We start from the raw sequence: 14604 nt of genomic DNA on the forward strand, positions 1-14604 counted from the left end.
CTTGTAGATCTTGACAGAGCTGATGCTAGGATCAAGGAGGTGACAGAGATGTGAAGACGCTTGCTGTCAGGATTATGAAGCTGAGATAGAAAACCTAGAGACATGACGAATGAAGGGACAGTTAGATAAAGAAAAACAGTGAGAGGGAATGCTTAATCCCCATGCCCCCTGGTGTTTGTGAAGAACTGTAACTGGGAGGGAAAACAATGAAAAGAATTAAGAATGCTGCTTTTGGTTTTGTTTTTAAGTCTAATGTTTTAATTGTTGCTTTGCTTTTTTCGCAGTGGAAACAGTTTGCATGCCTTTCTGAATACAAAGCTAGGAAAGGTGTTAGATCTTTTGTCTTCATGCATTTCCTAGAGCTGTAAATCTTGGCTTTCACCTAGTTTTCTATTCTGATTTTGTGTTTTAAAGAAATTCTGGAGAACTAGTTAAAAGTTAAACTGTTTTTTCTTCAAAAAAAGAATAAAGAAACGCCTACGTCCCATATCTCAAAAGCAGCATGTCCAATTAACCTCAAACTTCCTAAAAATATTCTCCTTTGTCTTGAAACCAAACATGAAACATCCTCCTGTTCCCCACCCTACATCTCTCAGAAAGAGTAAAAGGGATCAAAACTGGGCTTATAATGGAAACTGCTGTAGCAGCCTTAACTGGGGAGTCATAACTGTCTGCATAATAAAGCTGCCTAATACATATTTTATTCGGTATAATAACTGTTAGCCTATAAATAGAACAGTACTATGAGTATAATGCTTGGGAATATTGTTTGCCACTTGTAATTGTTGAATGCTTTTTTTGGGGTTACTCCAAGCAGTTGTTCTTTTGACTTGAAGATAAAACAATTCTGGCAGAGCACTAAAGGAGTTCCATGCTTTCCCTCATTAAGAATAGTGCTAATGGCACGCAGGACGTTTCCCCAAAGGACACTTGCATGAGCTCAAACACTGAGTATAGCACTAATTGAACAACAACAAAAACTGATGACTGTTTTCTACACGTTTCTTAACAGTACAGATTGTCCCAGGGGATGATTAAACAAGCAAACAAAGAGATACTGAAATAATGAAGTCTTTTTTTAATGTGGAGCTCTTCATTTGTTCTGGTAGAAACGTTCGGCTTTGTTGATATTTTTAAAGCTTTACTATTTGTAATATAGAATTCCTGCTCCTTTGCCCCACTTCGCAGTGTATACCTTATATATCCTGTGAGGAAACGTGTACTGTTGCTTTAAAATTCTTGTGAGGTGCTGTGCGAGAGAAGGGCTGAGAATGTTTTTTATGAATTTATGAAGCGAAGGGAGGAAACTTTTCAGGATTATATATATAAACTCTAAAATATTCACGTAAAATGTCAGTCGTAGACAGGAAAAAAAAAGTATAAGCCTTAAAGACAAGAAAGAGTATGCCCTCTTGCGTTTTAGGGTTTATGCAACTATTCTAAGTACGATCGAAATTTGTTCTGTACAAATGCAAAGCTTGCCTAAAGCAGAGGGGAGCCAAGAGTTGTGTGATAGGTTGGTGTGTGGGGTCGAGTGGGGCATCTTTCTAATGTGGTTTGTTAAACAAAGTCTCTAGCTGAAGCTTTACTCATTTTTTTTGTCCCATAACAATATAGGACAGTGTGTGAGAATAATAAGGCTGCTGAGGTGTTAAACTGTTTTCTGTATGGCAATTTGACTGAGAAAGCTCTTGGGAGTGATAGTTTAAGCTGCACGTTGCTGTTTATACAATGAGATCATTAGATTCTGCTAGGAGCAAGCATAGGTGTGGTGTTATCTTCACAGCTGGAAGCAATGCATAAAACCTGGTTTGGAATGAGGAACCCATATTTCTTTTGGGGCTTCCTCACTAAGGCAGCGTAGGGTGGTGATAACGTGTAACGAGAACATTGCCAGCCGACCTCGCTGTTTGCTGTGTGTCTGTGCTAGCAGGAATGGTGAATGGGGTGGTTTGCACAGAGCAGCTCATTAGCTCTTTATCATGTCTGCACTTGCTCTGAATAGGATTAGATGATGAGGCTGTAAAATGTCAGCACCTTGTCAAAGCTATTGCTCTGTGACTGCTTCTGCCCATGATGGTGCGGGAAATTCTGTGTAAAAGTTCAGCATTGACGCGGTCTACCTCATAATTTATCTCGTGCAGGCAGTATTGGTGTTCTGAGAGAATGATACAGTGTCACTTATTTTTGTCTTCTGTCTTGTCCCATCTAAAGTCACTTCAGGAGTCTAATCATACAGCGACAAATTGCGTTGTTGGATTGGACAAAGTCGGTTTAGTCTGCATGGATGAAACGGAAATACTTTAGTTGTGCTAGAGGACCATATTTTAATTTCATTATGCAGTACTGCCAGACATGATGCTGTAAGAAATAATATGGAGATGGGCGAGGTCTGTCCAAGTAGGCCAGATTTAGATGTCCTAATCACTTGTTTAAGTACTATTGTTCTTTTGGTATTGTAAAAAGGATTATGGTTAGAGCACAAACTAAACGAACTATCCACGTAATGATTTTTGTGTTACCTGGTCTTTTGTTCTTATCTCTTTCACTCACAGGATAGAAAGAACATCTTGTACTTGAGCTATGCTAGCTACCTTTTTCTATATATGTATTTCTAAAATAAAACCAATGTTAAGAACAATTCTGCATATCAGAAACAGTAGAAGACTTTCTTGCTCTTAAACTTTAAAAACTGTGGTAAAATGGGTGACGTACAAAGGAAAAGCTTTTTACTGCATGAAGAAGGGTGTTGTGGATTGGAAATGTCTCACCCAGGAAAAAAACTTAAATACACCTAAAACATGAAAGGAAAGCTATCCATGAAGGAAGCAATCAGCTTTCTGCAAGATGGTGGGAAAACATAATAACACAGGAACAGGATGTAGCTGAAGAATTAAAGTTCATCTCTTTGCTGTTGTGGGTGAGAGGTAAAATGCCAGAAATGGAAACAAAGTTTCCTGATTATACTGAAAAATTAACGGAATTTGCAGTGAAGAAGCCAATATTTATCACATAATTTTGTTAATTCCTCTGTTTGCTTGCTTTCTTTATCCATTTCTCTGATGTTCTTGAGCTGCTAAGTGTGCCAACAAACTGTCAAACTGATTTTCTTCACCCTGCAAGTTGCTTATTTGAAATATCTTCAGATTGTTGCATTTTACTGCCCTTTGTTTATTTCTGTCTCATGCCTTCTTTCTAGGTTCTTCCAAGGAAAGTAAACACTCAGCGGTTGCAGAGCCTCTCACTTTTTATGTTCTGCTGCAGGATTTGTATGTCCGTTCACAAAAACTTAAACCTGGGAAAATGAATGTGGGTTGAGACACGACCGAACACAGCGTGCTCTGTGTGAGCACTGATCATTAGCTGGTCCCTGAAGGAGCTGTTGGGTTCAGCATAATCCTTAAATTCAGCAGTGGTCATTGAGGGCAGCATAAGAGCAGCTATATACAATCTCCTAAAGTTGTGTGCTGTAGATTGGGTCAGATTGTCATTTTCTAGTTCTAACATAAGATCTAACTGTCCTGAAGTTCTGCAGCACTATTACAGGAAATACTGCTGTTGTTTACATGACAGTCTGAAACCAGTGACATTGTCCTCTAATTTAGTTTCATAGTTAGCAAATGGAGGAGTCCTTGCGCTCTGACTCAGGAGTTTTTTTAGACCCTCCAGCTGTTAACATCAGTCATTCACAGACCAGAGCTCTCCAGCCTCTACAGGAACTGAGTGCTGGTGGAGAATTAGAGAAGATTAGAAAAAAATGTATGCTCTTTTTTATGTTTAAAATCACACAGGAGAATGCGTCATAGGGAAGCTCCATGACAGGAAACGGCTAGTAGAGCACATCATGCTTAGGTTTTTGTTTTACAGTCACATGGTGAGAAATAGGGGTTGATGGGTCATGATGTGCCTTTTTTGTCATCTCTACTGATCTGTATTTATGACAATATGTGGCTACCATTAGTACTTCTGATCGGGTTAGGTTAGTCGGGACTTTCACACAGAAAAAGCCTCAACTTGAGGAGGACTTTTCACTGGGTTTGAACTGAGAAAGCTGTGTTGTGTTAGGTGCTCTTCTTTGATCATCGAGCATACTGGCTGACTCAGAGCTTCCTTTCTTTGGTATATGAACAGTTGCCCTCAAGGCTGTTACTAGTGTAAAATTTGCCATCTAACTGAATGACTTGAAAACTGGATATCAGTTCTCAGAGGAACTGGAGGTAGTCAAAGATCAGGAAGACTACTTGTCACAGGAATTTATATATATTTAAGAACTCATGTAGAGCATTGGCTCATCTCCAGAATTTTTCACTTTTTCTTTTTTTTGAAAAAACAAACCAACCAAAAAAACCCTCAAGAACAAAACATTCTGTTAAAAAGTAACCATGGTACATCCCTTGGTTCTTCAAGTAGAATCAAAATAAAAGGTTGTGAACTTTTCATCCACAATGAGTCATCTACAAGAAAACTAGCATTTATCGTATGTACACATGTTTCTAATAACAATAACAAAAAAGACTCAAATTGTTCTCTGCAATGAGAGAATAAAATATTCTCTGCAGGGTATTTGTGCCTGTTTGAGAAATGATTTAACTCTCAGAGGAACCCGTGCCTATTTAACAGTGAGCCTGTATTTGTTTATTCAGTTACTGGGAAAAAAGATGAATCTTGGGTTTTCCTTTTACCTAACTTTGGTGTGTATTCGACTTTAAGCAAAGTACAAACAGCCCTAACACTGAAGCATCTGAAATGCAACACTTCAGTGCATGCGGATAGAAGGGAACAGAGCCTCAGGGTGGTTATGGATGTGTCAAGTAGCAACTGACTAATCAATAAAACATTGGGCTTAGTGAGAGAAATTTGCATCAATTTAGTTATTGATTTAAAAGTTTAGACAGATCACTGCCAGATTTAATATACATTCTTATTTTAGTTACATTCTGTCAGTAATCAATTTAAGGTAGCACAAAATATATTTCTCTGTCAAACTTTCCCATCTCTGTTTGCAATGATTGCCAAAGTGATTTCAAAACTGAATTGTTACAATGGAGCAGTTTGTTTATGCCAATATGGTTTTAACTGTGTTTTTCTCTTTCCCAGATCCTTTTAAAATTCAAGGACTGTGCATAGGTCTACCTGTCATAGTGACTCAGGTTTTGAAGTATTACTCAGTGAATAGAAATAGCAGAGTTGTTATTCAAATTTGTAACCTTTTATGGACATTTGCTCTTGTGCTTTTATTTGTATTTGCTAGTTATTCCCATTGTATAAAATCTGTTCCTGAGTGGAATTAAAATTCTTCTAAGCCTTTTTCACAACAGGATGTCTATGTCGTGAGTCTCTCAGAGGATAGCTGGCTTCATACTCCTTCTGTATGCTGTTATAAAATTAACCTTTGACTTCACACTCACGATCAACTAAGCAGCTGTTGGATTGTTTCACAGCCGCAGTTTTAGTTTAATTACTTCAGTTTTTACCACTTGTGTGTAGAAAGAGAACTGAATCTGGGAATTGTTGCCAAAGCTGCAGACAAATTAAAATGACTGAGGTGTTAATTGTCAGTTTCATCTTAATAGGGTGCTAACTTTAAAGCATAATGATTTAATTCGTATATTAATACTTTAAAATTTATTGCTTGTACTTATTTCAGTTGATATACTTGGTTAAGTAATTACTTATTTTACCAGTTCTCCTATTCATTGATCAACAGGCTTGTAGCAGTGGGTTCTTCAAATCTACCATATTCCCCATGGTCTGCAGAGTTGAGTAATAAAAGCTTTCAGTTTAACTTTTTTTTCTCAGTTTGGGATTTCCACAAGAATGTGACTCCTTTTTTCCCTTTTTTTTCTTTCCTTTTTAAGAGAGGGTAACCTAGCAGCTTAAACGTGATAAGGTAGAGTTGTGACTGTTTTGATTTTGGAATGAATTTGCAATTGGGTAATTTCATGTGACTCGTAAATAATGTACCTCACCCATCATATTGTGATGCCAGAAGAAAATAGTTGTAACTAACTATATATTTTCCTACCGTCTTTCTGGTGGCTGCTTTTGGCCTGTGATTCGTGATTTGTGCATGGTTTAGTGGAGGAGCAGGGGAAGGTAACACAGGCTGTCATGTACTTGTTTCCTATCCCTCAACAGAGACTGCAAGTTTGGGTAAAAATAAGTAGAGAAAGAGGAAAGCAAAGGGTTGAAGGGAGAGAAGGAGAATAGCTTAAGAAATACAGAGACGAAGGTCATTCAGGAAGCTAATAGTGTTGACATTGTTGACTTCAAGAACTGAGAGGCATGAAATCCATTTTAACCCACTTTTAACTGTTGAACTGATGTTTAAATGAGAATCACAGGATGGTTGAGGTTGGAAGGGACCTCCAGAGATCATCTAGTCCAACCCCCCTGCTCAAGCAGGGTCGCCTAGAGCATGTTACACAGGATGGCATCCTAGCGGGTTTTGAATATCTCCAAAGAAGGAGACTCTACAACCTCTCTGGGCAGCCTGTTCCAGTGTCCTGTCACCTGAACTCAAAAGAAGTTCTTCCTCATACGGCGATGAAACCTTCTGTGGTTCAATTTATGCCCATTACCCCTTGTCCTGTCGCTGGCCACCACTGAGAAGAGTTTGGCCCCATCCACTTCACATTGTCCCCTCAGGTATTTTGATTAGTCTTTCCTCATAGGACAGATGCTCCTATCCCTCAATCATCTCGAGGAAGAAACGAGTAAATCAAATGTTAGGAGGAAACTCTCACCTCTTGTTTGATCTGTCATTCAAAGTTAAAATTTCAGTGCATACAGGCATATATATCTCAGGTAGAATTAGATTCCCTTACCTGACTCCTCCAGTTAAGGAATTCTTTACCCATTTTTAAAGTAGAGCTATCTTTTCCTACCCCTTACACATTAATTTGACTCTTGCATTGAGTGCTCCAATGACTTAGGTTTTTGAAAGAATCCTGATTTCTTGCTAGTACAATACTGAGTTTCTTAGAGAAACTGTTTAACTAATATTTCCCAGAGTTTGTATATGCAGAGAAGAGTAAATATCTTTGATATCAAATGATTCAGATAGAAAAAAAATTGCACAAATTTTCAGGCACAAACTCTCCTCCGTTATAGATAGGTGCTCAGAGGATACCTCAATGTAACGTCACAATTCTTACGTAGAAAATACATTTTGAAAATATGGAAGAGATACTGTGTGTCTGTAGCTTATCACTAGTACAAGCTGTTTGTGTAAATGTAGTAAAATAATAAAATATTTAAGTGCTACCTTACATTTATAATATTAGGAAATGCTAGTGGAAATAATACAACACTTTTAATTGGGATTTTTTGTGTGCATGCTAGAAAAAATTGCATAAAAGTAGCCTTACAAGTTATTCTATTACTGGCAACTCAATCTGTAAAGAAGCCAACTTTGGAATAAATCCAAAACGAGCACAAGGGGAAGGTATTGTTGGATGGTGTAGTGGAATGGGATGGGGTTTTTCACCTTGGGGATTATTTGCTGAAATTAGCGGATGTCCTTCCGTTAAGCTAAAACATACCATGTTTAAACATCCTTCTACCTGCACATGAAAACACCTTATTTCAAGGTCTGGGGTCATTAGGAAGTTATGTTGTAGCTATGTCTGGAAGAAGGGCTTAAAATACTAATATTTTTTTCAGGGAAGTTGTTACCAGTCTGTTTGTAATGGTAACAATGTCAAATATAGTTTTGTAAGGTTTGCTTATAAATCCTGGGAGGGAGATAGAGCTGCTAATTGTGAAAGGTGAAAGCAAATGACAAACCATAATGCGTGCGTAGCTTCTGTGTGGTGGCCTTAAACAGGAGTGAGGAGAATAATGGATCAAGGCAGATTGGATGGGAAGAGAGAAAGCAAAAAATGTAGGTATATGTATGTCTATATAAATACATAAGAAATGGAATGAAAAGGAGGAGCCAAACACCCTGGGAAAAGACTAAATATGTGTGGAGGAGTTAAAGCGGAGTGAGTGAAAGATGGGAGTTAACATTGCTCGAGGACGTATATCGAAAAGTTTGAGAGCTGATTTGATCTCATTGAGAACTTGGGTAAATGCAAAGTTGATTCTTCATAGCTGATAATCATCTCCACGGATGGCAGAGAGATTCTCACAGATGTTGTCACGTTAAGTGCTGCAGTGTCTGGTAGCTTATAGTTTATCCGCAGGAAAAGCCAAAATGTCATAATGAATTACTGGTTGTGTTGTATCAGCAGGGTAAGTCGGGAGAAGAATGGGTGATGAATCTACCTCTCTGCAACTTCTAAAGTTATTAATCTTAGAAAAATTGATACTGAATAGCTTGTCTCCGGTATTCTTCTATGGATTGTGCCTGGAGTGCTTTACCTGAATTCAGCTGCATTTATTTGCCCTTACAGCTCCATGTGTACAACAAATGGTTGTAGTAGGATGTTCTCATTTGGGAACAGCAGTGTTGAGTGTGGCTCTGGTTGGTGGTTCTGCTTTTCCCACTGCTGCTGTATAGAAGCATAAGGGGTGTATACTGAATTGCATCCACTCACCTTGCAAATACATATTTAAAAAGAGAAAATGCAGGTCATTCAACATACCTTTGTGATTGTAATGTGAAAGGCCTACAATCCCATTTTCCCTGGAGGTCTCCTCCAGTTTTCCTGGGCATTTCCACTTTCCTCTTTTATTCAAATTGCTGTTCCCTTCTTTTTGATTTAGACTTTTTCTTTAATCCCAATGAAGAATAAATTATCTGCTTCCTGCTTATTTCCATAGGCTGAGATCCTGGCCCAGTAGTGGTCAGTTGGACTTTTTATTGTTATTCTAATAGAACCAGGATTCTGCTTCTGGTACCCTTAGGTGCCTCCAAATTTTCTCACTTTACATACTGGCAAAGCTACTGTCTAAGCCTAGCCTTCTTGTAGCATGATACAGCAGTGTCACCTCTCTGCTTCTCTCAAAGCGAAACTATCCCCTTAAAATTGTTCAGAATTGTTCTTCTGCTAAGATCTGTCACGTTACAGTCTGTTCCTTTAACTTCCTCTTTTGGCTCTCTCTCTGTCCCTAGGTCAGATACACATGTATTGTTTTTGTCTTCAAAACTTTTTAGCTTCATCCTGCCATGGCTGTTTGCTCCAGGTTCATTTCTGCTTTTTTTTCCACCAGCAGTGCCAACATCAATTTTCTGCCCATGAACTTTTCCCGCATGCTTCTCCCAAATCTGCCCTGTGCACAGAAGGAAAAAAGGACAGAACCTGTGAAATCACTGTCTGAACATTCAAGCTCTTTTATAGATCTCACCTGTGCTATAATGCATACTGAAAATCACCATCTGTCAAGTAGGTAGTGAGAGGCAGTTGTGACAGGTGGCTGCAGATGGCATATAAAGCTGGTACAAGCTATATTTGTTATCCTATCTTTTATTTCCTTGCCAGTACACCTTTTGTTCCTCCTGCATGCCTTATTTTTAGAGTGTAAGTTCTTTTGGACAGAGCTGTTACTCATCTTGCTGAACATCACAGCCTTGTCTGCTGTTTTTTTTTTCTTTTTTCTGGTCTGGAGTTATTTGTAACAACGTATGCTTCATCCTGAACGTGAATTTCACCTATCATATACGTTTTAAGGAGCTTATTCACTAATTCCTACAAAACAACTGGGAAATTAATTTTAAAACAAGTATTTACTGTTGCTAATAACATGAATTAAAGGAAAATTTTCTTTGCGTTTTTTTGTAAATCAGCTGCCTTGCCTTTGACTTACTTGCAGTCTCTCTGCACTGTGTCCTGTGTCTGTGACCTTGTGAAACAGTAATTTGCACTTTCCATCATAAAAATGCTGTATTTTACAGGCTTCGCTATGGGGAGCTGCTGTTCAGTATGTTTCTGAGAGTAACATGATGCTTTGTACTGATATTACAGAAGGATCTAGATGAAAAGTTTGCTTGGAGTAAAAACTTGAAGATGTTTATCTGCTCTGTTTTTGGTCTGACGTTTGTACTTCAAAAGTGTGCTATGTTAAATAATGATTCATGTTATTTCTGGAGTGTGTTCTCTTTCTGCTAGTAACCTTTAAATAGTGTTAATTAAAAGATTTCTGAAAAAAAATGAAGGATGGATCATTGCTGTAAAGTTTGAATTGTTAGCTTAATTATGCTGTTTTTGCAGGACTTCAAGAGTATGTTGAGGCAGCTTCATTTCAGTATTTTATTAAAACACGATCTTTAATTAGTGTTGAAGAGATCAATAAACAACTAATATTTACAGCGGAAGACAGGGAAGAAACAACAAACACGGTAAAAGTTTTTCTTTTCTCATGTGACAAATATCTTTCAGAAATGGTTAATGTGATGACTAGGCTCAGCCACATTTTTGACATCTGATTAAGTAAGGCCAGTGACTGGAACGGTGTTAGATACACGTGAGGGCTTTGACTCACGTATTCAAACCTTTTTTAGTTTAGTAGTAAACTAAATCAGTGGGATACAAGTTTATTCATTTCACATCCCCTTTATTTAGGGCAAATTGAACACCTGGTAGGGAGAACCATCCAGGATAGCAAAATACTAGGAAACTAGTATAGAAGAGGGATTTTTAATGGCCAAACGCAGGGCTTTTCCTTCTTCATTCTCTTAGTAAGATATTTGCAAATAGGCCAGGCTTTTAGCTTATGTTCTCTTGTTCTTAGCAGTAGTGGTACAGTTATTTTCACAAATTGTGAAGTTGTTAACTTCCGCGCACACACTGCAGACCAGATGGCTGAATTTGAGTGGATGTTAAACTGTGGGAGCAAAGGAATAGAAACAGGAATAGAAATCTCCCATCCACCACTATTTTGGAAATAAAAAGTATTGGAAACTTGGAAAGCAAACTTGTCACTTTGTGATGACTTTTCTTCATGAAATATTTATTTAGATACTTTAATGAATTCGGTTGATATGAAATGGATCTGAGAGAACTATACCTATCAGCTTCTTCTAGAAAATGTTTTGAAATTCAAGATGCTATTACAAAATGATATGACTTGTTTTTGTAACACAGACTCTCTTTTTGATTCTTGATTGCTTTGGTAGCTTCGGACAGACTATTCAATGAAAATTTAAATCTATTAGGCTGAGATCCGAGCAAAAAAAAAAAAAAGCAAATGCAAATAAACATAGGTACAAAGATGCATTTACTCTGCAAATAAAGATGGTAGAAGCATGGTGCATTTATCATGCTTGTCAGAATGGAAATCACATCTCAGATGGAAAGGATGCTTTCATACCTTACAGCATACTGGAGGGAGATTAGGAAATGATACTTCTAAAATCAGACTGTCAAGTGCCACGCAATTTCAGTCTCCAGAATGTTTGTAATTACCATTGCTTTACAGTTGCATTAGATAAACTAGTGTATATTTGAACCATTTTACACTGCTTTTTGCCTACTTGTCTTTACTGGACTTTGTTCTGATCTCTCCTCAGACTTCCAATTCCCAGGACAAGCAACCACACACTTGGAGCCTGAAGGTAACACCCGTAGATTACCTGCTGGGAGTGGCTGATCTAACTGGAGAGCTGATGCGGCTGTGCATCAGCAGTGTTGGAAATGGTGACATTGACACACCTTTTGAACTGAGCCAGTTCTTACGTCAGATCTATGATGGTTTTACTTTTATTGGCAACACTGGACCTTATGAAGTATCGAAGAAGCTGTATACCTTGAAACAGAGTCTGGCAAAGGTAGAGAATGCCTGCTACACGTTAAAAGTACGGGGATCTGAAATCCCAAAGCACATGCTGGCTGATGTGTTCTCCTCCAAAGCAGAATTGATTGACCAAGAGGAAGGTCTTTCTTAAAATAAGGAGACTGTCACAGCCCAGAAGGGGAGAGGACTTGCATAGAGAAAGCTTATTAGTTATGGTTTGCGGGGTTTTGACTCCCAAAGCTTTCTAGTTAGAGACATTTTAATTTTATCTATGAGAAGATTGTTTGCAATAGTAATTTGTAACCAAAAATACTTTTTATGATGTGCAAGAGAACAAATGTTTGACTTTGTCCTCTCAGCATGGAATTTCCTGTATTGCTCCATTGTATCTCCTCTCAGAATGACCAAATGTTCCACAGTGGTCTGCACCAGTGGCTATCAGTTGTGTGAGTCACCTCAAACTGGTGTGGTCACTACAATAAGTTTCCAGCAACCACAGCAGTGAAAAAAAAAATGGTTAGGTATTGTTTTTTCAGCATTATCCATAGGTTTCTGCTGAGCCCTGTTTTCTGAGTATTTGGTTTCTATCCCCAAATAATATCTAAAACAACACACCTATGTATGTGTAAGTTCATTCCTTGACTTGAAGCTGAGGTGGTGTCACAGGTGCCATGTAACTTAAGTTTTCTCTGATTAATGCTTTTAAGCATGAAACTGAAGCTAAGTCAACTTTTCACTAGTTGGTAATGAAGCTAATTACACCAGGTAAATATTACCTTGCACTCGTTATTCTGGGGCTCTGTTTAAATTGAGCTCTCTTTAAGTTACGCAGGTTCTTTAGATGTTTTGATATGAACTAGAAAATCCATTAAAAATTGTGGAATTTATTTATTTACATTTTCTGTAACACCTTCTAATGCAGAATCTGCAATCTTTGTAGACAAAAGCAGAATACCTGCCAAGTATGCTTAACGTGCATAATCTGGTGTTAGGGCAAGCACTTCTTGGTCAAAACAAGTGTGGTGTTGGAAGTCTGTTCTCCGTTGTTTGTGCTGCCCTGAGGACCTCCAGTGGGGCTGAACTGGTATAAATGAACAAGGGCTAGCCAAGCTTTAAATATCTGTTAGCAGGAACTATATCATGTGCATGTTCCTATGGAAAGGAAATTGCAAACAGAAATAAGGCAGACATTCTGACTTCCACATTTATCTTTGAGGTGGGTATGTCACTATTGGCAAAAAATCAGGGCTTTCTGCCGGTGTCTGAAGTTATGGAAGTCTGATAATGTACGTTATGCTAAAGGAAAGCAGATAAAACAACATGATCTTTAGACTCCAGGAAATAGGCCTCCCAACTGCAATTGAAAATACTGCATGTTTTTTATTTCCACTTCCATATGCTGTGATACTGCCAATATTTTTCCCATGAGCGTGTCCTGAGTAGCTTGGATCATCTGATATATGGACAGAAATGGGTAAATACATTTCTGTCACATTTTCCCATTGTTTCCATATAAAGCAATATGTGGTGGGTTTAAAAAGGAGAGTTTTTTTCCTATTGTTTATTACTTTTTTTACAATAAATTCTGAAAAGTAGTCACTGCCTGCGTGTTGGTTCTTTTGCCTGTCAGTCCTAGTGGTAAATAAATGTGCGAGTTTCCCACTGATGCGCTTTCTAATCACAAATAACTTTTCTCTTTTTCACTAATTTTATTCAGTGAAGTCTAAAAAGTAGCTAGGTTTGAAACTGTGTAATCCTCTTGCATTTTATTTAATTTTTCTTTCTCTTTTTTAAATTCAAGGGATTCAAATGACAAAAGTTTATCACTGGAATAAATCTGCAATGGTACCCATGTTCTTCCCCTTGTTTTTCCTCTCTTTTTTTTTCCTGATGGGACGAGGGGAAAGAAAGGAGAGGGATACCTATTGATAAGGAATGCTTTTTTTTTTTTTGAATGCATTAGTATTTCAGTTGAAGCAGGTAAGAGAATAGTACTGTCTTTTAGCGCGGCTAGATTTGCTTCAAGTAATTGCATATTAGGATGATGTGTGTGAAGTGAAAGCCTATAGTTATTAGAGGTATTGTGTGATATTAAACAGTCCTAGCAGCTATCAGGTAGAAATTGAACATTTTCATGGCACAGTTTGAAAAGGGATGGGATGAGTGACATTCTAGAGCCTCTGTAGCCATGAAATGAGCCACTGCTTTAGTCAAATAACTATTGCTTTTGTATAGTCGTTCATTATTTTAAAAAGACAGATGTGAAAAGTATTTTTTTTCTAGCAGACTTTTAAGTAGGGGTTCCTTCAGAAATTCCATTTTGATTCTAACGATTCTGAAATCTAAATTTTCTGTATGCCCAGAACAAACTTTTTAATGGCAGACATGATTTCTAAACTTCTTCAGGCTGCCTGTTTGTAATCAAAAGCTGTGAATAATTTCTAATAGGGAGCAAAGTGTATGTGTGGTGTATTAGAACACCAGCACAGATGGGAAATAGGTAATGGCCTGCAAACCTCCTGCTCAAGGAAATATTTTCCCCCCCAAACAATTACACTATAGCTATTTGAAAAATGACAGACATTTATCAGCAAAACAAGCTGCTAAACAAGCAATGGCAATTTTCCCATTTCTTATCCCATTACTCTGTGGAGCTATTGATATGCTTGGTCTAGGGCCAGAACAAGGCTATGTCATAGCAGATGTTTCACGAGGGCAGCTCTGCGTGCTAAAAATCATCTGCTTTTTTAAAGCCTCCTTTCTCAGAAATGATTTTTCTTTGTGGGTTGACTTTTGTCCTGGCTATTAATTTGCAGTGAGGAAAATCAGCCCAACCACATTTAGCTTTCCAGAACTGCCAGTGAAGTTATGTAAGAGAAACTTCCTGTTGACAGGACACGTGTGTCTATGTAGTCCTACTTGCTT

The 14604-nt window shown here is 37.9% G+C and overlaps 1 protein-coding gene across 4 annotated transcripts in view; it reads left to right on the top strand.

Moving 5' to 3' along the window:
- Positions 1-13272, top strand: part of TSNAX (translin associated factor X) — a 30591-nt gene extending 17319 nt beyond the window's left edge. For all 4 annotated transcript variants that reach the window (XM_040551489.1, XM_040551488.1, XM_040551491.1 and 1 more), the window contains 2 exons: positions 10158-10285; positions 11456-13272. In XM_040551489.1, coding sequence (XP_040407423.1) covers positions 10158-10285; positions 11456-11830 — 503 coding nt within the window. In that variant the 3' untranslated portion in view covers positions 11831-13272. The remainder of the gene's footprint in view (positions 1-10157; positions 10286-11455) is intronic.
- Positions 13273-14604: the final 1332 nt, after the last annotated feature.

This window comes from Cygnus olor, chromosome 3 (assembly GCF_009769625.2).
Source record: "Cygnus olor isolate bCygOlo1 chromosome 3, bCygOlo1.pri.v2, whole genome shotgun sequence".
Lineage (NCBI taxonomy): Eukaryota > Metazoa > Chordata > Aves > Anseriformes > Anatidae > Cygnus > Cygnus olor.